General features: G+C 40.4%; 2 protein-coding genes across 3 annotated transcripts in view; one reads left to right on the top strand and one right to left on the bottom strand.

The window, feature by feature from the left end:
- Positions 1 to 3,261, top strand: part of NRDE2 (NRDE-2, necessary for RNA interference, domain containing) — a 39,116-nt gene extending 35,855 nt beyond the window's left edge. Inside the window, exons 13-14 of the mRNA XM_020807590.3 lie at positions 1,072 to 1,143; positions 2,484 to 3,261. Coding sequence (XP_020663249.3) covers positions 1,072 to 1,143; positions 2,484 to 2,609 — 198 coding nt within the window. The 3' untranslated portion in view covers positions 2,610 to 3,261. The remainder of the gene's footprint in view (positions 1 to 1,071; positions 1,144 to 2,483) is intronic.
- Positions 3,262 to 12,338: 9,077 nt separating this feature from the next.
- Positions 12,339 to 26,973, bottom strand: PSMC1 (proteasome 26S subunit, ATPase 1). Of its 2 annotated transcripts, none has more exons than XM_072986556.2 (11): positions 26,859 to 26,973; positions 25,291 to 25,344; positions 23,574 to 23,670; positions 22,732 to 22,856; positions 22,214 to 22,399; positions 20,998 to 21,126; positions 19,940 to 20,036; positions 18,076 to 18,265; positions 16,416 to 16,567; positions 13,741 to 13,895; positions 12,339 to 12,679 (listed from the first exon to the last, which is right to left on the bottom strand). In XM_072986556.2, the coding sequence occupies exons 1-11, from the start codon at positions 26,859 to 26,861 to the stop codon at positions 12,545 to 12,547; spliced, it is 1,323 nt and encodes a 440-aa protein (XP_072842657.1). In that variant the 5' UTR covers positions 26,862 to 26,973; the 3' UTR covers positions 12,339 to 12,544. The 2 variants fall into 2 exon arrangements, with proteins under 2 accessions (XP_072842657.1, XP_072842658.1); XM_072986557.2 differs by having other exon boundaries at positions 26,785 to 26,869.
- Positions 26,974 to 27,427: the final 454 nt, after the last annotated feature.

Below are 27,427 nucleotides of genomic sequence, written 5' to 3'. Positions count from 1 at the left end.
TGTCATGTGATCAGTGGAAAAATGAGAATCAGCTGTCTCCAAGCTGTAGCATTTCCCACATTTTTTTCCCAGAGTAGTCTCAGCCTCAGTGTTATAAGAAGTCTCGGAGTCCCACCTTCTGCAGACACCTGGCTGTTGGAACACCAATACCGTGAACCCTCATCCCCCCTTTTACTTTCTCTCTGTGGTCCAAGAAGATGAAGTGCAGAAGGGCCCGAGGGGGTCTCTCCAGGTTATATTTGGCCTTCAGTCCAGCTGCCTATAGATGCTATAGAGCAGTGGTTCCCAACCTTGGGTAAGCCAGGTGTTCTTGGACTGCAGTTCCCAGAAGCCTTCATCACCAGCTGTCCTGCCTGGTTTTCTGGGAGTTGCAGTCCAAGAACAACCTGGGCTACCTAAGGTTGGGAACCACTGCTGTAGAAGGAGGAGGAAGGTGAGTAAGTCCTGCTCTGTGCAGGTGGAGCAGTTTTACTCACAAAATCCATTCTGTTACATACAGTATAGTGTACTCATAATGCTAGTTTGGCCATCTCATGAAGCCTAGCTTGGTTCTATACAAAAAGCCATGGGAAGTCAAGGATACAGACCACTTAGACTTTCATGTTGTGTCATATTTATACACAGTTCTTTAAAATAAGGTCATTACAATGTTTTCTTAGATAAATTCTTAGTTTGAATGTCTAATTGTATCTCCTATGATGCTATAAAATATTTTACATCCATTATATGATTGTGAAAGGCCAGTCATCTAGGTGTCCCTTTCCAGTAGGTTTTCCTTTGTGCAACCAATAGTGCACTGGTGGTGAGATTGGGCACGTGACATGGTTGTATAACATAGTGGTCCCCAACCTTGGGCCTCCAGATATTCTTGGACTTCAACTTCCAGAAATCCTTGCCAGCAGAGGTGGTGGTGAAGGCTTCTAAGTGTTTTAGTCCAGGCCCAAGGTTGGGAGCCCTTGCGTGGGGGGAAGGACTGCTTTACATTGTTTTTGTTAAGAGGATGTCAGCCTTAAAATTGTGCTTCTTTGAAAAGAGTGATTACAAATGCAATTATTTCCCTTGCTCTTTTAGGTTTCTTTGGGAGATAAAGAAAAAAGTAAAGGATTATTTTACAGAGCACTTCAGAACTGCCCATGGACAAAAGTAGGTTCTAGCAAGTTCTATTGCATGCTGCTTCTGCTGCTTTATTACTCCTGCTTATCCTCCTGCTCTTTCATTTTAAATGAACTACCAAGAATATTGGACTTGAGTATAGCTCTGTCCATGGCCACTTAAGACCTAGCCTATATTAGCATATTTCCTGTATTGAAATAATTGGGTGATCTTTGAAGTCCTTTCCATTTATGGTTCTGTGGAATACAAGCTATGTATATGTTGGCTGTCAGATGTTTTTCTGGTGCAGATTCCATAAAACTTCATCATTGGCTCTGCTGGTCAGGACTAATGGGAACTATATGCCAAAGACATCTGGAAGATTCGCCCAATTTAAAATATAGTGGGACAGACACAGAAAAGTATTTTCATGTCCAAATGTCCAGAATTCTTCACTGCAAAGAGCTCATAGTTCTTAACTGCTGCGGTTTTTAGCAGGTCAGCATGTATTTCAAAGTGTATCTTTGTGATCAAACACCAGAGCCAATTCTCAAGTATTTATTTCAGAAGAAGAAAGCTTTGTGCACCAAATAGAAATTATTTTATGCTTTGTTATTGTTCTAGGGACTGAAAGATTGAAAGGGGACAAACTTGAGATATAGGGTGCTGTGTAAGGTTTGGAGACACAAGAGAAGCTCCCTATTGCTATGTAAAGCACCTTTCCCCACTCCTTCCAAAGAATTTCCTCCCAAGGTACAGTGGTGGCTCGCTAGATGATGACCTCTCAAAACAACGAATCCGCATGATGATGGGATTTTGCAATCGCTATAGTGATTCGCAAAACAGTGATTCCAATGGACGATTTTCGCTGGACGATCTTTGGGTCCTTGCTTCACAAACCAATTTTTGCAAGACAACGATTTTAACTGATCGGTGCTTCGCAAAATGGGTGTTTTCGAGACTGATGCTTCGCAGGGCAGCCATTTTAACAGCTGATAGGCGCTTTGCAAAATAGCCTCCCTATGAGCAATCTTCGCAGAACAACGATGATTTTTCCCCATTGGAGCGCATTAAACAGGTTTCAATGCATTCCAATGGGGAAATGGTTTTCGCAAGACAATGTTTTCGCTAAACAGCGATTTCTATGGAATGGATTATCGTCGTCATGTGGGGCACCACTGTAGCACTATTTATCTAATATTTTGACCTTTTCTTGGGAAAGGTGCACATTTAGCTTTTGTAAAACCCTCCTTGGTTCTTTCTGCGTCATGCATTTCTTGGTGGCCAGTACCAAGGAAAGGATAAACTTGCCCTTCTGTTAATTGAGAAATAGTTTCATTGTGTTTTTACAAGAGAGTGGTGGGCTGATTGTTTTAATATTGTATTCCCAGGTGTTATATATGGATGCCATTGAGTATTTCCCAGATGAACTGCAAGACTTAATTGATCTCATGACTGAGAAAGAGTTGAGAATACGGTTACCAATAGAGGAGCTGGAGTTGCTGCTTGAAGACTAAAGAGTGATACAAAGATGGGGACGTCAATTTAATGAATTTAAATATTGTCTTGTGAGGAAATACTCTGGACATTCTGCATATTTTTAATAGATGAAAGACAGCTTTTCATCATCCTTGTTTCTGTACCTCTGTTCCATTGAGTACAAGGGTGGATACAAAATCATGCCCTTCTTATAATTCTTTTCTGAAATAGACTTCTTGGGGTCTTTCACAGGGACTTTTCAAGATATAATGCTGGGACTAGGCATACAATGGACATGGGTTCACATGGTGACTTTATACATGAATATCTAACCACGAATATAAGATCCTTTTATTTTAAGTGATGTGCAAGACCAGACTCATAGAACTGTGTATTAATAGAACAAATTACATGATAAATGGTCATGCAAACCTGAAACAGATGTTATTAGTTTTTAATAAGTGACCATTTTAATGTTAAAAAAATCTTCTTAAAAGTTAATTTAAAAAAAAAAAGTCCATTGGAATGTTGAGTCTTATTGATACGCTAATATTTTATAACACTGTTTTTAGTCATTCTTTTTTGCAACTTGTAAATTTAAAACTGCAGTCACTGCCACCTTACATTGTGTTATCACTCTGGTTGAAGAGAACGTTGGAACTCCAGAATGAATATGTAGAACATTTAGAATTACATTTCAACTACTCATTGCTGAAGAATAATGGAATGTTCAGGAGTACGGACAGTGGCTACAGGTTGCAGTGCTCATCAAACATCCTCAGACACAAAATCCTAAGGTGTGCCTAATATTTAAGCTTTTAAAAATGTCGTTTTTCTACCCTCATGCAACAGAAGTGCAGGAAGGAAAGTGACTGTAGAATAGGCCTTACATGTAAGCACAAATACTGTTTTAACTGAGTGCAGCCATACACAAAGTATTGTTCAATGGCAAACATAATGTTTGTCATATTTTACAAAGAAGAAATACCAGCCACACAGAGAAAATTATAGCACCAAATTCTGTGCTAATGCTTTACTAAGTGATATGTGTTTGTGTGTTCTTTGTTGTCAAGTTGGAACTGACTTATCACCTTAATAGGGCTTTCAAGGTAAGTGATAGATACTGTATTAAGGAGTGGTTTTACCAGTTCTGTTCCCCCAGTGGTAGCAGGGTATCTTAAACTGATTCTTGTTTTGTATTCCATTTCCAGTGCTGTTGCTAGAACAATTCTAATCGCTCATTCTAAATTGTACCAGAGACATGCTCTTCAAATGCCTTTTCCATTTTAAAATGACAGCACCGTGGCATATTCCCCTAATTGGGGAATGTGTGACTGAACAAGCGTTGGTGGTTTCAGCTCTGTTCGCTTCTGACCTGCAGAACCAGTGGAGAGGGATCATGAGAACTGAAGCCCAACTGCATCTGGAGGCCCAGCCATCCCCAATCTCTGACATATTAGATGAGGCATTATAAGAATTTTCTATTTCAGTACAGAGTACTCTGAGTAATAGTGAATGCTGAATCAAAAGGTACTTTTCATTTAAAGCTAAAAAACCTGTACCAATTCCTTGAAATCAAAACTTCAATCAATGTAAAGAAAGCGTGGTTTTTACCCTGTGTGTGCACTGTATGTTTAACAAGAAACACTGAACATGAAGCTACAAGTAGCATGGTTTGGTAAAATAAACAGAACATAATCTAATCCTGGTAGCATCACAAGAAGAAGCTGGGCAGATGTAGGGAGGCAGGAGCTAACTACCTTTAAAACAGTATTTCCCTTCCCCCTTCAGCAGCTTTGAGGGTGCAGGAACTCTTCATGTTTGATGCCACCTGTTGCTCCTGTCTAGTGCTTGAGTCCTCACATGCTGTTGGAGTCACAGCTGTAATTTCATACACCCAGACAGGGAGGCAACACCATCTGGAACCCACTAGAACATCTACTTAGCTGGTTTAGATTTACAACCACAACAAAAACACAGTAAGGGCTGTGGGATTGAAATGTGGAGCAATGAGAAGCTCTTGTACACCCAAGAGGACTGGGATAGTTTTATTACTGGATGTGTTTCTAACACAGCTGTTAGGCAGAAGCAACTTCTGTTTGTGCCAAGAATACTGGGAACACAGGAACAATTATGGAGGCATCTGGGTATCATAATACCACCCTTCAGGCATCATAGCTAATATTTCTTAACAGAAATTATAGGGACAATTGCTTTTGCTGTTGCTAGAATTCAAGGGGGGGGGGGGCTGAGTAAAAAGCTAGAAGCCATTAAAGTCTTTAATTAATTATCCCTTATTCTATAAGTTCATGTCTCAAGGCAGTTGCTGTAAGGTGCAATTAAATAAAAGTAACTTTGGGGTGCCCTGAAATCTAATACAGGCTGCATACAGACAAATTGCTGAAGTAGATAGTTGGGCTGTTAGCTTGACTTTCACAAAACAGGCCATCAATCAGGACCTCCGAAGGGGCAAAATAGTTTTCTCACATGTTCAGATACTTTTTTTTTTTACTCTTTTTTTTTATTAATTTTTTAATTTTATTTTCAAAACTATTGGGTAATGGGGAAGGAATACAAAAGGCAAAGGGCAGTGGGGGGGGAATGGAAAAAGGGTTTTGAGAATAAGAAAACATCAAATGCATAATCATTCAATCTTACATATCAAGTATATAAACATCTAATCTATTCATGTTCCAATAAAGGTTCATCTTTCTTCTTCTTTTCCTTCTTCTTCTTTTGACTATTTTGTCTGTGTATTAACCTCTTTAGCTTTCAACTTATACGTGTAATACAGCTTAAATCTATGTTATTCCCACAGCATCAGAACACCAAGGCCAATTGTGAAATATATCCCCTCTTTCACCCTCCTTTTTTCTTGAGAATGCACTCAGCAGACCCAAAATAATATAAATCCTGCTCTCCCCTCCCCTTTCCTCCCTGTGCTTGTTTTGTTTCTGCGACTCTTTTTTCTTCCATATTTTAAAAGGGGAAACAATATCATTCAAAGTTTGCTTTTCAACCTCAATTTCCTTATCTGCTATCGCTACATCTCTTACTGGGTGGTCCTCCATCCCTTGTATATTATCTGATATCTTCATCAATACAACCGGTTCTGAGATCTCTTTTTGGTGTAATTTAACCTCTGCTACCTTCCCTCCCCTAGAGCCTCCAATCACGTCTTCCATCTGGTCAATATAATAATTTACCTGCATGAATTTTTGCAACAGTGACATCTGAAAAGAGGTTTTCCAGTCTAGCCACCGATCTGTATTTTTCTCAGGGGGAGGTTCCATTTTCTGTTTCCACTATTTTCACTTAAAATTCCCTCTCCCCTTTACCCCAGTACACATCCAATATTTCTAATATTTCACCTTACAACTATACCATATTAGCAATAAGATAGCAGGTACATTCAAATAAGAGATGGAATCTAAAACATAAATCTCTCAAGTGTCTTTGTAGTCGCTAATATCTTCAGACCGGTTGCTTCTTTTTTTTCCCCTTCTTTTCTCTTCTCCAAGTTTGTTTTAACCTTCACCCGGCAAGACTCTATTATTAGAATGTCATTTGTCAAGATCCCAGTTCAGTTCAAACCACATAGCCCCCAGTTCACAGCTCATAGTCCGTTTCTTCCTTTTACTTCCAAAGACTTCCTTCTCCTCCCCCGAACAGGGAGATCCAGCAGAGTCCCGGCAATATATTATCCACGGAAAGCAGAGTCCCACACAGTCTAAAAATATATGACCACAGAGGAAAAGGGGTCCAAAGTGAACAGTTTGCAACAGAATTTATTTTTTCAAGGCCCGTCAGTTGATTCCTCAAGAGTTATTTTTCCTCCTTTAATTGAGACACAAGCTATTTCTGCCTGGCTGTTCCTTTCGAAATAACCCGACCTTCAGCTTGGGTAAAGCTGGAATGCTAGGAATGCCGCTCCTTATCTCATTTGGTCATAAATTTGCACACAATCACTTGTTCTTCATTTAATGAGGTTTTTCATAGAACAAGGGCTTCAACTTACTTTGATGTATACTTTCGCCGTGCTTCTGTTTTCTTATTCTCGGCGAACGGAGCTGTCTTTGGCTAGTTGCCAAAAATGGCGCCCATCTTCGTCTGTGCTGATGTGAATTTCCAGAAGAAAGACAAATTGAGTTGCTGCCCAATCTTCTAACTTCTGTGGCTCACCAGCTGCTGCAGAAGGGTCTCTCCTGACTCTTCCTTGCCCCCCCCCCATTTCTGGAAGGGTCCCAGACCGAAGTGGTTCTAGCTTTCCCCGGGAGCTATTCCCGAGAGCTGCTAGCTTCACCAAGACGAAGCTCCTCCTCTCACATGTTCAGATACTTGAGAGGTAGTAGATAAGAATATAAGAAGAGCTCTGCTGGATCAGGCCAAGGGCCCATCTAGTCCTGCTTCCTGTATCTCACAATGGCCCCATCAGATGCTTCTGGAAGCACACAAGACAACTAGATACCTGTCTCCTGATACCCCTCCCCTGCATCTGGCATTTTGAAGTACCTTCCTTTTAAGCATGGAAATTATACATCCCCATCATGGCTTGTGATCTGCAATAGTCATACAAAGGAGGGGCAGGATCTGTTCTTGATCATCCCAGAGTGCAGGACACGTAATAATGGGCCAAAGCTATAGGAAGCCAGATTTGGGTGTGATATCAGGAAAAACATCTTAACTGTTAGAGCAGTACAACAATGTAACCAATTACCTCGGGAGGTGGTGAGTGATCCAGTGCTGGAGGCGTTCAAGAGAAAAATGGACAGCCATCTGTCAGTTCTTTAATTTGGATTCCTGTCTTGAGCAGGGGTTGGACTTGATGGCCTTAAAGGCCCCTTCCAACTCAATCATTCTATGATTCTATGTTGCTTTCAGTAGAAGTACTTCAATGGATGGGCACAATAGACTGTTTCATGACATGCCTTCTTCAAAGTGTTTTCTCTAAAGCAGCATTTTCTCTGCATTTTTCTACTTCCCTGAATCTTTCCTTTAGAGATAAGATGGAAAAATACTTTTACAAAAATCAACGAGCTGTGCTTTCAGATTTGAGATAAAGCTTAAAGTTACATTTGGCACCTATATTTTTGGCTTTACACAATCAGAATACATGTGAAAGCCACAAACCTAAACCTAGCTACAGTATGCCGGGGTCTGTATAGCATTTTAACAATAAACAAAAAGTCTGTAATTTCCAGGATTCTTTGGGGGAAACCAACATTTAACCTATTTTCCATAGTGAATACATATCCAATACAGGGGTGTCTCGACTTATGAACACCCCTACTTATGACCCTTTTGAGTTACGACCAGCTCCTGCCGCAAAATTATGCTTCTACTTGTGACCGGAGCTTCCACTTACGAACAGAAAAAGGCATAGAAAAAAGGTGGGAAATTCAAATTACTAAGTCTAGGTCAGTGGTTCTTAATGTGGGCGATAATGCCCCCCAGGGGGCGATTTCATTTTTCAGGGGGGTGGTAGAATAAAAAGGAGCAGCGTGGGGGCGCTGCAGCAGAAGGGGGGCAGTAGGGGGGCGCTGGAGCAAGCCAAACCTGTGAAGATGGCTGCAGCCTTTTTACAGTGTGCATGAATATATATTTTCCTCCAATTTTAATTTAGTTTCAGACTTTTTGTCTTGAAATTTTTAGTTCCTGCATTTGTTTTTATGCCCTTTTTATATTTCTTTTTGCGTCTTTAAATTCACTTGCAACTAAATCATTACATGTTACTTTTTGGGGGGGATATTTCATTTTCTTGGAATTTAATTTTGTTTTCAGGGGTCATTGGATTTAAGTGTCTTAAACAAACAAACAAACAAACAAACAAACAAACAAATAAATAAGATATCATCACCGCGGGGAGGGGGCGATGATAACTTCCTCAATGGCTCAAGGGGATGTTTCTTTCAAAAAGGTTAAGAACCACTGGTCTAGGTGGTGATGAGGCTGCTTCTTTGTAGCTCTTTCGCTCCAGCAGTTAGTGTGTGTGTCGGAGGCTTGGGACTCCGTGTTTGCAGGAAGGTTTTGGGCTGCCTGGTAAGGTAAGGTGCTGTTTTCTGCTTTTTAAAAACTGTTCTGGGTGTTTTTGCAGCGTGGTTTTGAGCTGGGGGGAGTTATGTTTCTGTGTTGTGATGGGTCTTGAGGGTTTTTTTTTTTTTTTTGGGTTCCCCCATTCTGATGGGTCTTGGGGTTTTTTGTTGCTTTTTGGAGTGTTTTTTCCCATTTCCAATGGGTCTTGGGTGGTTTGGTTTTTTTTGTTCCCTCCCATTTCTGGTGGGTCTTGGGGGTTTGTTTTTTGGGTTTCCCCCGATTTCCAATGGGTCTTGGGGGTTTGGTTGCTTTTTTGGGTTCCCCACCATTTCTGATGGGTCTTGGGGGTTGGTTGCTTTTTGGAGTGTTTTTTTCCCATTTCCGATGGGTCTTGGGGATTGTTTTTTGGTTTTCTTCCCCCCATTTCCAATGGGTCTTGGGGGGGTTGGTTGCTTTTTGGGTTTTCCCCCATTTCCAATGGGTCTTGGGGGGTTGGTTTTTTGTCCCCCCATTTCTGATGGGTCTTGGGGGTTTGTTTTTGCCCCCCATTTCCGATGGGTCTTGAGGGGTTTGTTTTTTGGATTGCTTTTTTTCATTTACGATGGGTCTTGGGGGTTTGTTTTATGGTTACCCCCCATTTCTGATGGGTCTTGGGGGTTTTGGGTCCCCCCCATTTCCAGTGGGTCTTGGGGGTTTGGTTTTTGTCTCCCCCTATTTCTGATGGGTCTTGGGAGGTTTTTTTTTTTCCTTCCCCACCATTTCTGATGTGTCTTGGGGGGTTGGTTGCTTTTTGGGGTTTTCCCCCCTCATTTCTGATGGGTCCTGAATGCTTCCCTAGCTTTTTCCTTTCTTTGCATTTCCGACCTGCCCCATTTGTTCTCTGTGCATTTCCGATCTGCTCCGTTCATTTTCTGTGCATTTCCAATGGGTCTTGCACGTATGATTGCTTTTCTCTCCCCACTCCCACCTCCGGCCAGAAGGGATTAACCACGTTACCAATGAGTCTTGCAGTGATTTTTTTTTTGGTGATTTTTTCTTCGGCTGGAATGGATTAATTGCATTTCAATGCATTCCTATGGAAAACGGTGCTTCGACTTAACGACCATTTCGAGTTACGTCCATCTTCTGGAACGGATTATGGTCGTAAGTCAAGGCACCACTGTAATTTACCTATTAATGCATGTGACACAAAATACAATATTTAACAGACTATCCTCTTTGGCTATTAGCCATTTGTGGCCACCTATGATTTTGCTTCCTGTCATGAGCGTGACTTTCTAAACAAGAACTTAAAATAGCATAGAACAGACAAGGGCACTGACAGATATGTAATGCTCTTCATGCCTAAACAAAGATTAAGGGAGCAGGACATAACACTATACACCTCCTCTGGTACAAATCCCCTTGCTTATTTTAAACTACAGTTAAAACTTGTGATGGCACAGATCTTAACTAGAATTAAGACTAACCAATTTTTCCTGCTAACCAGGCTTTACAATAAAGTAAAATAACTTTCTTTTCATATATTCCCCATAGCGGTTTAGCCAACAGGAATCCAATTTCTGAAGGGCTATGCATTCCCCATCCGCTTTCTTAATGTTTGAGATTTTAATTCACATAATCCTTGACCAGTATGACCACTGATAAGAGATAATGAGAAATGCAGTCAAACTTCAGAAGAATGAAAGTCTACTTGCCACAGTCTGAGATATTAGGTTAAAATCCTGCTTAGTGGTGAATCTTAATTCACATGCATCATAGCTATGATCCAAGTATAAATCATAGCTATAGTTAAGGTCACTAGTAAGACCTGGTTTCTGTGACTGAGATCCGGGTGACATCTGTCTTCAGATCAAAGCAATAGACAGGCACACATGGACTGAAATGAGCTTCCTGACAACAGAACCAAGAAGCATGAGTTATCAACTGAAGTTATGCTAAAGAACAAGTATAATGATGGCCAAATAAATCATTGTAGGTACAGGTAACCCACAGCAAGTTAGATAGAACCATGTTCTATTACTTGCTGGCCAAAATTGTGTGGCAAAATAAAATACGAGACTAAAGATTGCGTTGAGGCAGAAGTGCAATCTTCATTAGTGGTGCCAGGCATAACATCAAGCACATGAACAGAATTTTGCCCATTTTGTCATTGAAACAGAATCAATAAAAGAGCACATAATAGCTTCCTTGCGTGACTATACTCCTCTGGCAGCATATATTTCTAGTACTTAGCACTGTCAGAGTGTGCCTTGTCGAGATACTATGAAAGCAATCTGCTTTCTACATAGCTTAAATTGTTCAGTGGAGCCAGGAGAAACCCCTTCAGGCTTTGAACACCTGCTTAATTATTCAGAAGCAGAGGGAATCCGCTACCAGTTAATGGTGTTTGTAGCACAGCAAGATGGCAAAAATATATCCCCAGTGGTTTTGAATAAAACATATATACTGTGCATAATTTTTGTTCAGAGTATCAAATAGGTTGATCCAGACCCTTCAATGACAGAATTGCTTTGAGGTTTCTCCACAGGTAAATAGTACCAGTAGCCACAGTAACTTCAACTTGGTCCCCCAATTTAAACTACTCTTGTTGCATCTTAGCCTTGTTGTATCTTAGCCTTCTCCAGCCTGATACACTTTAAAATATTGGGCTAGTTTACTTGGCATGGTTTATTTTACCATAGTTTGCCCACAGTGACTGCCTAGGAAAGCAAGACATTTTGTTGACCACGTGCCTTCCATGTGTTGGACTACTGGTACCATAATCCTCAGCCAGGTGACCAATGGATGGGAATGATGAGGCACTATATTTCAATATTGGAAACAGTTGCTGTTATAGGTGAATTCAGCTGAAGTCATTGCTCCTACCAGGAAAAAAGGATCCTGGAACACAAATTTATGAAAAACCCCATGAAACAGCTGCTTTATACAGAATCAGACCATCTACTCAACTGTTGCTTGCAGTCCTGTCTGCACAGCATGTTGACCAAGTTGTGGGGAAAGAATTTAAAGTGATTCTCTGGAGTCAGAATAGGTGACTAAAGCTATGATGTCAATGATGAAATGGAATGTTCTACCAGTAGGGCAGACATCTTGTCTATGACAGAACCACAGAAATTGGGATAAGAACTGCACTATTCTGCCCATTTTCTGTCCAATGACTAGAACAAGTCTATGCTGCCATGTTCTATGGCAACAATAGGACATCATGGGCTAGCTTTCGCACAATTATCTTAAACCTTGACTAAATAATCAACCCGAGGGATCTCAGAATGCCCCAAAGCCTGCATTTCCAGCAATTCAGCTGTTAGATTTTGTTCTTGCTAACACAGATTTTCCTGGCCATGAAATCTGACAATATATATTACCAGTTCATGAACTTGGCACACCCCAGGGAACTATCTTGTCATGGAGGAAAGTAAAGGAAACTGCATACTAGTTAGTGATCTGAGTCACTTTGCTTGTAACACACCTCACAGGTGAAAACATTTTCTAGAAGCTTTTCTGGATGGATTCTCCACAAACCAGGCCTTTCAAAGCATTTCCATCACCAAGAGCCTATTTTTCAGCCCCTTCCTCCAGTCTAGAGATAAATGTCTAACTCAAGCAATTGCTTTTATACTTGGCAAAGTTTCGGAGTAAAAACAGAGCCTGGAATAGATGTTGGTTGGTTTGTAGAATGTGGAAGCAAAACAGTTTTATGTGTACATTAGAAACTAATCATAACCCTACCATTTTACTTGGAATTTACTTGGAAACCAAGTTTTTAATGACAAAGTATTTGACAATTAAGTTACAATACAGAGGAATACATTTATGATGCTTCAAGCAGCAACAGCTTTTCCTTTCTTCCCACTACCACCTTAAACTTCCATGTTTTTCTCTGGATTCTGAAAGACAGTTTAAAACAATTCTCCCCACTGCAGAACAAAAAAGAGAGTTAAAGATAAAGGCCCTCTGGGGTGCCTTCTTGTTTCTTATAAAGAACATTTTCTTTAGATTTTTTGAAGTCTTCATTTGTTACTTTCATTCTTCGTTCCCGCAGAGCCATCAAGCCAGCTTCTGTGCAAATTGCCTGCCAGGGAAGAAAGCCTCCAGTTAGAAAATTTCAAATCTCACTTATATCAAATGCTATGATAAAGTGATTTTCCAATAAGTGGATAATAAACACTTCCAACATTGTCTTCATAAAGCTACAATCCTATATACACTTACTTGGAAATATGTCCCTCTGTAGTGCATGAGAACTTACATTAAGCAAGCTTGCAATGGATCTTGTTAAATTATGTTAAAAGGCAAACTTAAGGTTGGTTCATAAATTAAACAAACTGGCAATGACTGCAACACATGATAGTCTATTGTACTAGAAATGTAAGCATTTATTACTACTTACTTATGTTCTCACTTTCACTCTGCATGCAACCTTCATGGAAAAATGCAGCATTGTCCCAACATAGCCCAATGAGACAACTCATCAAGTCATATGAACAAACGTCTCCACGCCAAAGCCCTCGGGCCCCCAAAAATCATTTCACATGCTCAGTTTATTCTATACAAGTCTTAACTTCAAGCAGATACAGTAATCTTATAACGGTTTAACCCCTCCTTGGTGCCTATTTTTCATACTCCAGATACAGTACTCCTAGATTCCAACTCTAAGTTTCCATTAAGCCACCATACAGTTTCCATACAGCACAGCCTCTGGTTCCACCTAGTGGCCTGTCCTGGTAATACATCTTGGAAAGGTGAATTCATGTTTTTAAAATGTTTTTATTCCCCCCCCCCCCCAGTGGACAAGCAAAATGGTGGGTACTGATCCGGTGGATACAGCAGTCCTACTGTACTGAGAGCCATGGCCAGTGGTCAGTAAGTAAAGGGAGCTGCAAGTCAAAAAAGTTTGGGAACCACTGATCTAACATTAGAAGAAAAATGTAAATGCTAAAAAACAAACAACCTGCACTTCACCCCAACAACCCTAATGATTTTTCTAAACTTGGGAGAGTTCAACAATAGATTTTTAAACAGCTGGTAAAGTAAAGGCATTTGGATCTTGTGTAAGACAAAATAAACCCATGAAGAATGGAACCTTAGCTAAATCATCCTAAGAGGGAAAATTCAATCAATGTGCGATCTTACCTTGATATCTGCACCAGAGAGGTCATCTTTAGCCATAATCAGCTCATCTAGAGTTACATCATCTGCCAATGTCATTCTGCTAGTATGAATTTGAAAAATACGCTTCTTGGTTTTCTCATCTGGCAGAGGAAATTCAATCTTCCTATCAATACGTCCTAGAGATGAGAGAAATTCAGCCAAATCAGATTTTGGCCACAGGAGTTAAAAAATAAAAAGCTTCCTCTGGGAGGGGGCTCCATGTCGGATAATGCAATTTCTCTTAACAATGAAATTGGGCTAAACATTTTTTCTTAAAGAGAAAGAAATTTATCCTGAAAATGATCTCCACAACCATGCTATAAGGAGCAATTATATTTTTGTATATCCTGTTCCAAACAATGGACACATATCCTGTTTTTAACAGGACTAAGCTGTTACCAATGTGGCCAGGTTTGTACAACACCCCTGCAGAGTCTGACTCTTACTAAGTTACTACTGGCTGTTTTAACTGGAACACTTGTTAGGCCAAGGGCAAGTATAGATTAAAAACAGTGGCAGAGAAAAAATAGGGAGCCAAGCCCCAAGCGGAAATGACAAGAATAAAGCTCGAAATGACTCCTATCAAAATTACACAGGTATTCTATCAATCTGATAAATTAGGTCACCTTCTTTTGATTTTACACTAAAAGGACCGTCTGCATTTCTGTAAAGAGAGTCTCTCAGGGTTGTTGAAGGTTTTCTGGGCTGTTTGGCCATGTTCTGGAGATTTTTCTTCCTAACATTTTGCCAGTCTCGGTAGCTGGCATCTTCAGAGGACAGGAGTTAGAACTCTTGTCTGTGTTCTGATGTAGCTTGTGGGACAGTTGAGTATTTGTAGCTGTGGGATCTGCTTTTTGTCCTTTTTAGAAGATTGGGTGATTAAGGTATTTTTGTTATGGGTGTATTGTTGTGATAAGGGAGAGGAGATGATCTGTCATTGCGATTGATGGGTGTTGTGCACTGAAAAATCCAGCCTGCAAAAAAAAAGTCAACGAACTCTACCCAGCACAAGGATCACTGCACACAAAAGACTAGCTAACAACACCCATCAATAACAGTGACAGATCAGCTCCCCCCCTTATCACAACAATACACCCATAACAAAAAAACACCCTGATCACCATAATCACCCAATCTCCTGAAAAGGACAAAAAGCAGATCCCACAGCTAGAAATGCTCAACTATCCCACACACTATACCAGAACACAGACAGAGTTCTAACTCCTGTCCTCTAAAGATGCCGGCCAGAGAGACTGGTGAAACATTAGGAAGAAAAACCTCCAGAACATGACCAAACAGCCCGAAATATACAACAACCATCTGATCCCGGCCATGAAAGCCTTCGAGAATACAGAATCTCCCATATTCTTTTTCTTATGCATTGTATCTGGATTATCAGACAGGATTAGTAAAGTGGGCAAAAGTTAAGCTCAGGGCAGGACAGGGCACCTGACTAATAAGAGGCCACATCAGTAGTCAGCCTTGGCAGAAACCAGAAAAAAAAACACAGTAGCCATATTAGTGGTTTTGGGATGAATCTTTTTTCTGTATCTCTTCGCCAGAATCTTCCTGCTGCTGATCCCCGCCAAGCCCCTTCATGCTGACTTCATTGTCTGAGCTGAAATAACTGCCTTAGTCCCTCAGAATCCAGGATGTATCCAGAGACTCCTGATAGCCCATGTTGCTCTCCTGAATTCCTGATTTCTGGCCAAGGGCCTCTGGTCCTTCCTTTGATCCTTGACTAAAAATTCCTTTACATTATTCCAGCCAGAGTTCCAACACTTTCCAGCTTCAAGATAGTCTAATAAGACTAAGGAGAGATAATCTTTATCACACCTAATCTATTTCTCGGAGTATTTTCTGCACATATTGGTGGCTCAATTAACCAACAATCTCTCTTTCTCTCACTGTCTCTCTCTCCTTCTCTCTCTCTCTCTCTCTCTCTGTGTGTGTGTGTGAGAGAGAGATTTAGGTAAAGAGCCTTCCTTCCTTTTCTCTTTTTACCCTTGTAGTACCTCTCAAAATAGTGTGCTCAGGTCCTGCAGATCTTTCCTTGAATCTCAGAACCTTCTCAGCCATGTGAATTTGTTTCTTCAGAGTATAATTCTCCATTATTATACACTGTATTGTTGAATCTTTGCTGTATTTTAGTTCTTTTATGTTTTAAAAAAATTCCCCTTGAGCATAGCTCCATATGAGTGTGATATACTCAGTTCAATCTATGTCAAGACACACAACTGCCATGGTTCAAAGATCTGTTATGTGTGCCCCCCTGAACATGTATGAGTTTAGGCATGTACTCAGAGGTCAAACCTGGCAACAAAGCATCTCTTGTTTCTGTAAATACTACATTTCTATTCCACCTTACTTTCAGGACCTTTAAAACATAGTATGAAGGGCATCTCCATACACACCTGACAAAGCCCCAGTCTCAGCAAGACTGCTGAACCGTATGCCTTCAGAAAAGCTTCTGAGGTCTAATATGCAGAGTGTCATTTGCTCACACTGAGCTTTGCTTGTCCTCTCCCATTCCGTATCTTCCACATTTCAAAGGATTTCTTCCCCCATGGGAAGAACACTAAGATTGTCCCAAAATTTCAAAAAATTAAATGCAAGGTGTGAAATGACAAACAGAAAACTGTGACACAGTCTCTTACCTGGCCTGATTAAGGCTGGATCTAGTGTTTCTATTCTGTTAGTGGCCATGATCACTTTGACATCTCCACGCGAATCAAACCCATCCAGTTGGTTCAACAACTCCAGCATTGTTCGTTGGATCTCCCTCTCACCACCTGAGTTTGAATCATACCTTTGAAGTAGGAGAAGAAGGGAATAAAAGGAAATTATACACAGCAGTATTCACAAAATGTGTACCTTTACTTACAAGTAAACAAGAAATCATAAGCAAATGAGTCAAGTACACAGAAAATTCTTGTTCAGCAATATGACCCAATTCTGAACTACACAATAAAGGTGTTGCTTAACCAAGATCTTGTAAATGGATCTTACAGCTATCTTTGGTATATGACTTGCCTGAACCTGCTTGCTTGCTCACTACTCCCTGGCTGCTGTAAACCTTTCTGGCCCCCTTTCCCCCCCTTCCACATGAAACAGCAGAAAACCTGACACAGACATGCTGTTACAATCACTATTAATATTCACATACATCAGCTGTTCTCTTCGAAAGAGACAAATTTCAAAATGGAACTGCTCACTATGAACTGCTATCTCACGAACATAAAAAATGGTAATAGATCAGACCAAAGGGCTATCCAGTCCAGCCTTTTGCTCTCACAGTTACTTCTTGGAACTCCGCAAGCAGGACATGAGTACAACAGGCAGCACTGATAGCCTTAATCTACATTTTTTTTCCTAATTCTATTTTAAAGCTGTCTGAATCAATGGCCATTGTTACCTCTTGTGGAAGCAAATTCTATTGTACATCGGTGCCTTATATTTTTAAAAATTCCATCTTTTGACTTTTCCTGAATCTCCCACCATTCAGCTTTGCTCAATGATCTCAGTAAGCAAGGGGGAAAAACTCTTCTATGTGCTTTCTCCACACCATACAGACTTCAGTGAGGACATGAGAGGCCTTCTCAGTGGCTGCTCCCAGGCTTTAGAATGTAATGCCTTGAGATGCCAGGTTGGCCCCATCGCTCTTGTCCTTCAGGCAAACACCTTCGTCTTCAGGCAGGACTTTAAGCAGTTTGTTATCTCAGGAATGCTTGTTTTTAACTTAGGGGTTTTTAAATGCTTTTGAATTGTTTTCAAACTTGATTTTTAATCTTAATATATGTTTCATGTTTACATATTTTTCAAATTTTTTATTTTATCTGTTGTGAGCCTCCTTGGATTCCCTATGGGAGGAGAAAGGGGTGTATAAATAACAAATAAATGGATAAATAAACTTGTTTTTTAAAATGTTCCTGTTTCAGAAACCCAAGAAACTGCTCCCAGCTGAGTCAGACCCTTTGTCCATCAAATCCAATTCTATTGACAATGACTGGTGGTTCTCAGAGGTTCAGGCAAAATTCTTTCCTAGTACTTTATGTAGATGCTGGGGATTATGTTCTACAGTATTTGCAAATCCCCTCCCAGTCCAACAAGGGCCACACACTCCCTGATGAAGACAACAAGGAACATACAAGTATTTGTTTTTTTAACTATCAAGATTCCAGCAATAGCCTCTGGAAAAAGATTCTTTGGGAAGGGGAGCATGCAACTTTGCTCTTGTAGCCCACAATCCACATAATTTAAGGGACTGGAGAAAAAAATCCACAGAAATACACTATGAAAGTGACCACAGTATCCTACCTTTTGGTACCTATGGCATCAATTTCATCAATGAAGACAATTGATGGGGCATGCTCCTCAGCCACTCGAAACAGTTCCCGAACAAGCTTTGGACCATCTCCCAAGTACTTCTGGATAAGCTCAGAACCAACCACTCTCAGGAAAGTAGCAGATGTTTGATTTGCCACTGCTTTGGCTAACAATGTTTTACCTGTTTGATTTTTAAGAAGATCAAGAATGAGGAAGGTACCTACTGTGGTATAACTGTATTACAGAGGTATACATTCATGTAAGAAACCCATAACTACCAAAAGGATCGTTGTTTTTAGTGTTTATATTGACTTTTAATTATGTAAGCTGCCTTGGGTTCTTTTTAAGGCAAAGGGCAGGGCAAAAACATTTTAAATAAATAATAAAGATTAATTCTGGAGGTTAAGCCAACAAAATACAAAGCTATTTCCATAGTCATACAGACTTCAAAATGCCCCACACAGTCTTAATTTACCGACAGCTAGTATTCTAGGAGACATTTAAATAAGTGGTGAAAAGAGTAACAAACCAATGACTTAAAAAGACATCCAGGATTTTTCATAGCCATATATATAAAGAAGAAAACTGCTTTAGCATTTTTTTCTACAAGGTGGTCCATAGCTAAACATTAAAATAATTAAATATAGGACTTTTCTCAAAATGGCAAAAGAGCTTTTTAGGGCTATAACTAAAAAGACCTCATGCCTTATGAAGGCAACTAGATCTCCAAATAAAAGTGTTTTTCTCAGCAGAATCATTGGTAGATTCTATACTACATTTTAAAAAATATATTCAAATGCAGAGAACATACTTATGGTTCAGGATGCAACACAAAAGCACTGTGCCTTGATTTCCAAAGGGGACGTCTCATATCTAAGTATCTGTTTAGACTGTATTTTATGAAGCTGTCATGTAGGGGCATAGTCTGACATTTCATGATGCATCTTACACAAAAGTGGGAGTATTCGGCTAACACAGTCCTACCCTTTTAACTACTTTCACAGAACAGAAAGGTAAAATCTAAGCCAGTATTTATTTTATTTATTTATTTGATTTATACCCCGCCTATCTGGCCTATAAGACCACTCTAGGCAGCAACAACATTTGTCTGCCCTTCGATCTCCCCGATTATGGTTTCTGGATAAACCTCTTCCATATTAGAGGGACAAAGTAGGAAATGAGTATGTAAGAACAACTGGCTCCCTTTCTGGTAAGATTCTGGATATATAATGTCCAATCATGCACTGAGCAATCTGTAGAATGGATTAAATATAAAAGATTTCCTAGGAGCAACCAATGGGAATACAGATTATCATAAGTATCAGCTTCTATAAACAGACCAGAGAGAAATGAACTGAGAATCTGAACGGTAAATCTCTGTGAAATCCTTTTATGGATGACTAATGCCTATTCTAGAATCCACTCAGAAAATTTTATACATTTATTTCTTAAAAAAAGAAGCTACCTTGATTAAGCAACAAATAAATGTTTTGTAGGGCTCACTGCACCATATACTTTAAAAGACAATCTGATCTATCTACTATTAAAGTGTTTCACACTAGCAGCATGAAGACAAACCAGTGGTAAGGAAATAAATACATTAAGTCTCCAGCCTCCATCAAGCATGTAAACCTTTGTGTATATCCCAGATCATTTAGTGATAAGGAACAAGAGCAATGACAATAATTTTCCTCTAGTCTCAAACAGAATACCTTTAAGAATCCATAAGCGTTCTAACAATTATGGGGTATTGCTTTGAGAAGCAAGGATAATTTAATATTCTGATTCTTTTCTCTCCTTTCATGACATACATATATACAAAGAACCAGATGTGAAAGTCGGGGGGGGGGAGTACCTGTCCCAGGTGGTCCATACAGAATTACTCCTTTGGGCGGCTTTATACCCATCTCTTCATAATATTCTGGATGAGTCAAAGGTAACTCCACAGATTCCTATAAGTAAGAAAATTTATGGTTTATCATTTCTGCTTTCCCTTCTCGAAGCATGTCAATACAACTCAAATGTTTCTAAGGCACCCTCATCCTGCAGCAGCTGCAACAACAAAGAGTAGAAATGGACCACAGAAAAATGAAAGTCTGAACATACTTTTCTGTATTTTGAGCAATTCATTGTCAATTTATGCCCAACTGCATTAGAAAGGGCAAAAGGAGTAAAATTATTTTGGCTTTATTTTTACTCCAATTGAATAAACGTAATGAGTTTACTAAATTGTTACCCCAAATCCCAGATGGAGGACTCCAGGTTTTCTGTGACAACCACCCCCATCCCTAGCCAAACAGAAACATGCATCGAAGGAAGACCAAATGAGAAGGTGCAGAGACCTGCCCCCTTTTGTTTGAAGAATTGGGTGTGTGTGTCAGTTAATCCAATTCACAACAGCTCTAATGCAGCCTGTATCTTTTCTAACTGACATCTAAGAAAAACGTGCCTGGCCAAATCCATCTTGCCATGAACTTTTGGTCTTTGAAGTTCTTCACACTGGTACATGCTTGACACAGTGAACAATCCTGATTAGAAATGGGGGTATTCGTTTAAGAATACCTTCATCTCTAGTCTTGATGCATGAAAGCTAACAGACTGTATGATTTTCTTAATCTAATAATGCTTACTCTTACAACTGTATTTTGTAATGACCACGTGGCTGAGTTTTATTTCAGTAGAAAGGGCTGTTTTACTAATGTTAACAAAAACATCTGTAATAATTGATGAACTGTTCCTCTTGGCCACCGGTCAGCAAAATACTACTGGAGTTTGAAGTGAAAGCCACAAGCCACTTGTGTCCCAAATAAATTACAATGTAAGTTGTCTACTACATTTTCTAAAGAAATCTTTGAAGTAATACATGTCATAGCATCTGCTACTATTATCACACAGTGTTAGAAAGATAAATACCTTGATTTCTTGAATCTGGTTATCTAAGCCCCCAATATCTGCATATGTCTCCTGTGGGGCTTTCTCCACCTTCATCACTGTAACTAAAGGATCTGTGTCATCCATCAGTACTCCTATTACAGCATGGACCTAATCAAAACAATGGGTGGCAGTACCAATCAATACAGCACATTACCCATATTATTCACAAAAGTGTTTTTATCCATTATGACCACAGCATAAACAACACTACCAAAAGTAACTACTGAGAAAATTAACTCTGCAAGCAGCAAGCATCTTGGCCACCTGGCAATGCCAAGGACTACAAAAACCCTCCCTGAAAAATTTTCTAAAAATTTCTAAGAAAAGGGAAAGAAGGGGAAATCTCATATATAGCTCAAAGCTGACATACAACCTTTTCTTGCAAACACAAGCAACTTGAAAGAAGAAACACTAAACATTCTTTCATCTCAAGCCAAGCTCTGGAGCAAATCAAACCAGCACTGTAGATCTGAGCTTGTCCTGCTTGTTCCAAAGCACCATGGAATAGCCCTGGTCTCAGATATATTGTTGCCTGAGATGGGATAACAAATGCTTCCCTTCCACCCAGGGCAATATGCATAACATTGAGTGCCAACCAACTTTGGCATATAGTAATTCTTTACTTGCTGAGCCTATCCTAAAGGAAGTTGTGTCTGAAATCTGTTCAAATCAACAGGAATTCAGGAAGCTGTATTTAATTTCACCCATCAATTGCATGGCCAGTATTCTCTGTACTGGGTCTAAACCTCTGTTGCCCTCTACTGAGTTCTCTCTGCTGTGTTTGCATCCTACTTAAAATTTATCACAACCACATTATAACTGGCTGTTGAAATGTGTATGACTCCAAAGTAAAGTGCATTAGAGGAAAAGAGAGGAGAAACAGACACATTGCAATGCACAGCTGAGAGACCAGCTCCATTCAGCTCTGTAGTGATTCAATTCTATGTATTCATTATAAGAATCTTTTAACTTTAATAATTGGTTTTTCTCTTCCTTTCTCATCCCATTTTCCTTTATGTTATGTTTCTTAAACGATGAACTGGAAATGTGGACATCTGCTTTGTTACTGATCTTACACAGACTGCTTTTGGTTCAAAAATAAAGAAAATGCTTTAAATACATTTTTATAAAAGTTACTGCCTTTCATTGCTCTGAATCAGAGGCAGCCAAAACCTCTAAAGATGACTTTAATTACCTTGTGATTAAGTAGAACTGAACATCCGGGCTCTAGCAAATCTTTATCTACAAAGGAGAGAATGCTGACATAGTGCTCAGATCCCACAGATGTAGACACGATGGCGTGATTATCATCAATGATCTCCTCAAGTGTCCCCACAGACATAGGGGTTCCTCTGAGATCATCCACTTTTGATCTCTCTTCCTGCAGGCAAAATTATTTGAAGTAATTATGTGTTGCAAATAGTGCATCTCCTCCTCAACACTCTATGCCTATCATACAATTATGATTGAACGGTCCTCAATTTGTTAGCACTCTCAGGCCCCGGAAACAGCAGTAACGGCTACACATATTGATATTAACACAGCAGCAGCCTCAAATTAATACCACTGTTTTGAAAAAGCAAGGATTACAAAACAATACATATCTTTTAAATTAAGACCAGAATAGGATTTCCCACCATTTAGTATGTAACAGTAAATACCTTAAGAGAGATAAAACCTGTTACCAGACAAAGAATATCCTTTGAAAAATACCTCTTGCTTTTCTTCCAAAGGTTTCATCTGTTCCTGGTTCCTGATGAATTCTTCCTCCATCAAAAGGTAATCCTTAATTCTTTCCAATTTCAGCAGTTTCAGTCTGCACTGGGTGTGAGGGGTTACTACAATTGAAGAAAAGGCAGAGTGGTATAAAGTTGAAAGTAAAACCTGGGGCTACATCTGCTCCCACAAGTCCCAGACCCAATCGATTTCTTGTTTTTTTCCCCAGTGAAAATATCTTGCACCCTCCAGTGGGCACAATATGTACATGAGGAAATGAACTGGCAGGAAGGAGTGGTGTTGGGACACTTCAAAACACGGCAAACTTTTCCCCATGCCCTGGGACAAGAGAATTTGAGCCGAAAAAGCTTTGGAGCTACATGCGGCCCACAAGTCCCATATCACCCACCCCAGTTAAAGACAGAGCATTATGCTAAAACCATGGGGAATTGAACTGCAGCAGCATCAGAAGGGGTAATGACTGATGCCCAAGACTGAACTAGTGACCTTTCTCAAAGAGCACATGTGCTCTAGTGCTCTGCTATGGTCCCTTAGCAAGTTGTGTACCCTATTTCCCCAAAAATAGACCTAACCAGAAAATAAGCCCTAGTATGATTTTTCAAGATGCTCGTAATGTAAGCCCTACCCCAAAAATAAGCCCCAGTTCAGAGAAACCTCACCCTCCACCATTGTACAGCATTGTGCAGCAACCAGAAGATGAGATGACTGTAAAATAAAACATCCCCTGAAAATAAACCCTAATGGATTTTTGGAGTGAAAATTAATATAAGACCCTGTCTTATTTTAGGGGAAACACAGTACTAGCTACGTTTGCTTACCTAGTGGAAGCTTGCTCGCAGCGTCGGGACCCTTTGTTTTCTTCTTCTTCTTCCCCACTCGGGTTGGAACTGGAGGCTCATATTTCTTCTTCTTATCCTGGAGGGAAAACACACACATACCTAGAATTCAAATGGTGACAGACCTGAACCAATGGGAAGCCAGGACTACAATGAGAAATAGTATGTTTAATTGGGGTGGAGCAGGGACAATTATATGATAGATCACAGCATGCAAGAAAAGCTGCAGCTCCTAACCAAAATCTGGGAAACAGTAATTAATAAGCATTTCTGTAGCTAGATGAGCCATGAGCACATCTACTGCTGTGTCTGAAGCTGCATCCCCAGAGCAACTTATGATAATTTCATCAAAAAACAAAGGCTGCAATAACATATCCTGCACATCATGTTTTGTCGTCTACAGCAAATCATTTCACATAGTGTTGTGGGCTCCAAAATCAAGGCCAAGTTATCTGGAAAGCCCTAGCATATTTCTGAGGCTATCAACCCATAGAAACTTCTTAACTTGTTTAAGGATTATTCTATGGTACCAATCAACAGTAAATGAATATAAAATCAAGACGTTTTAGTTTTCTTGAGATGGATAACAGGACAAACATGGCAAACAGCAGATAAAGCAGAAGAGCTTTAGCTTGATCAGTTTATTTTGGAGAAAAATGTGTTCGATAGTTTGTGAGTTAAGGAAAAAAAGATATAAAGTAGTATGGAGGTGGTATTTAACACAAGTGAAACTGAATTTGTTCAACAAAATATCACCATCTTTATGTTGGAGATGTAAAAAAGACAGGGAGACATATTCACTTTATGTGACTGACTTGTGGAATTAGGAGGAAGAAATGCTCAATGATTTTCAAAGAGATTAAGAAAATTATGGATATTGATGTACAAATGTGTCCAATGATAGATTTCTTGAATATGGTCAATAATATTCAACTAAAAGAGAAAGAAGTTTGTTGATCTGTCATTGGAACAAGCTGCAACATGAGGTTTGCACGCTAACTTTCAATTTGGTATGATTGAAAAGGCAAGATCACAAGGCTTTGCTTCCAGTTTTTGTTTCAGGTACCATCCAAATCTTATCGTTAAACTTGTGGTTAGTTGAAACCAGTGAGGTTCATAAACAACAGTTTGAGGCTGGCTAGTTTAACACAGAGATCTCCAACCCCTGGTCCGCAGCCCGGTGCTGGTCTGTGGCCTGAGCCGGATTGGGCCATAGAGACAGACCTTCCCCCCATCCCCACATGCACAGCCCCATTGCGCCTGTGCGTGCCTGTGTGAGCGCTCCCCCACCCCTTCGTGCATGCACACAAGTGCCCCCGAGCGCTGTGCTGCCCTTTGCACATGCGCGGATGTGCCCTCCCACTTCTTTGTGCATGCTCCTTTGCGCATGTGCATGAGGGAGTGACCCGCCTTCCCCAGCAGGCCACGGAGTTAAAAAGGTTGGGGACCACTGGACACACACACACACACACTTTAGATTAACCACAGTTTATCAGAAGGTAACCATTACAAAGTTTCAATTACTGAAGAATAAGGCAACTTACTGAATATACCTTTATCTATACAGAGAAAGACCATGTCTGTAAAGGGCATCTTTAAACTCCTCAATCAACACAGAATTTATTTTTAGTGCAGCATATCTCAGGAAACCACACCAGAAAAAACATTTAGTTTATTTGGTATGTTTTTGCAAACTTACTTTGTCATCCTTTTTACCACCTCCAGGACCATGTCCACCACTCTGGCTTTGTCCCTAGCAAGGAAGAAAATATAAAAGAAATGAAGATGAAATGGAACTGTTAAAAAATTCAACTCATTTTGTGTAGCTGAAATAATCTAAATGTCTTGAGGGCCAAATATTTAACTTATTAACTAAATTCCATACATTTCAGTCAGATGTACAGTACTCTCAAGCAAGGCTGCAACCCTAGCATGTTTTGCAGAAATCCTAAGAAAATATATCTCCTATTTATCTTTAAATTCTGATCATGCAGTCTTCAATATCATTATAAAATCCTCCCCCAAAACATCCCATTTGTAGCATCCTGCCTGAAGAGATTTGGAAACCTTGACCAAAATTTCCTGCCTACTGATAAAAGGAATGTCTGGTTATGGATTCTGCCACTTTTTTAAAAGGGACTGATGTGACTTACATTATATTTGCTTAGGAGTACAATTACTCCGTAATTTTATGATTATTATGCACAAATGTGAAACCTAGACAGTGAAGAAAGCTGACAGGCGAAAAAATTAATTCATTTGAAATAGAGCATTGGATGACAGCTTTACAAATAATATGGCACATCCAAACGACACATAAGTGGGTGCTAGATCAAATCAAGCCTAAACTCTCACTAAAAGCAAGAATGACTAAATGGAGACTACTGTACGGTACTTCAGCCACATACAAAACTCACTGGAAAAGACAATACTGTTACAAAAAGTTAGCCATGGCAGGAAAAGAGTCAAGATGCACATGAGGTGGCTTGACTCAATAAACAAAACCACAACCTTTAGTCTGCAAGGTCTCCTCAGGCTGTTAATGACAGGACCTTTCAGGGATCACAAATTCAGAGGGATGTACAGTATATATGCATGTACTACCTACCCTCAAATCAATTCCTGTTGTATCACAGGGCTGTTGTTGTGATGTGCTGTTATCAGATCGCTTTTTTGGCCTGGAAAGAATTTAGGGGCACCAAAAAAAAAATCTAATAGCAGCACATAACCACAACAACCGTGTGAGACAAGTGACAACGCAGACGCACCCGGAGATATCACAAAGATTGAAATGATGGGGCGCTGCCTGACCATCCTAGGTGAAGGACGATGGGGTTTCCAGCCCCAGCAGTATCTGGAGAGCCATCCTCCCCCCCCCCCCAGGATGCCACACTACAGCGGTTCATTCAGCAGAGCCTGAACAACATGCCCACCCCTCACAGGGCCCTCCCCAAAGACTTCGGGCTCCTTAATGGCGGGTCCTTCCCCGACGAGAAAGCACCGGCCCTCAAGCCGAGGGGGCCGCCTTGCTTTTCTCTCCACCGTCAATCCCAGACGGGAGAAGGGAGTTACGATGACAACGCATAACACTGCGAAGCGCCCGGAAGCCGGGAGGAGAAGAGCCCACGCGGCAAGGGCCCCCGGGGGACACACACACCTGCCGACCCTTCCCCCGAGCGCCTTGCTTTTTTACCTAGAGCCCCCGTCCCGGGGCTCCGAGAACGACCGGCCCCCGAAGTCCCCCCACCGCCATCCCTGCTCACTTACCATTCTCCTCACTCACGGCCCGACGCCGACAATTTGGCGGCTGCGCAGAAATGGCAGAAGCGGAAGCAGGCCCGCTACGGGACGCGAGGAGGGTCAAACAACCGCTGGACCTGACGAAAGCAAATGTAGGCGGAGCCAAGGGATCCTACCTAGTACAGTATATCTAGGAAGAAAGCTAAAGGGGTGTCGAAGGAGATTTTGTGCACTTTCGTGGCGAAAAGTCTGGTAGTGGTCGTGGTGCTTTTCGTTTCGCCATTAAACATCAGGCGAAGACGAAGAAGAAAGAAAAGTGTGGAGTCAGTTTTGTATTTGTTTTCCGCGAGGCAGGGACGTATTCTTGATATATTTACTGATGGTTGCAGTACATCTTGAATTAAGTTTTAGATAATGTTATTTTTTTTTGTTTTCCCAATTCTTACTTTAAAATATGCCTGGGTTGCTCTTAAGGAAAGCTTCTCTCGCAGGTTTCTAAACTTTCTTAACATAAAATCACGATATTAAAAAAGCGATCTTTAGAGATTAAAAAGTGCGACAAGGTAAGAACTATCCTGTTTCGCCGAAAATAAGAC

Source organism: Pogona vitticeps, chromosome 1, assembly GCF_051106095.1.
Source record: "Pogona vitticeps strain Pit_001003342236 chromosome 1, PviZW2.1, whole genome shotgun sequence".
NCBI classification, from domain to species: Eukaryota; Metazoa; Chordata; class Lepidosauria; order Squamata; family Agamidae; genus Pogona; species Pogona vitticeps.
Note: the sequence above shows the minus strand (reverse complement) of the source record. Positions and strands in the feature narration are given on the sequence as shown.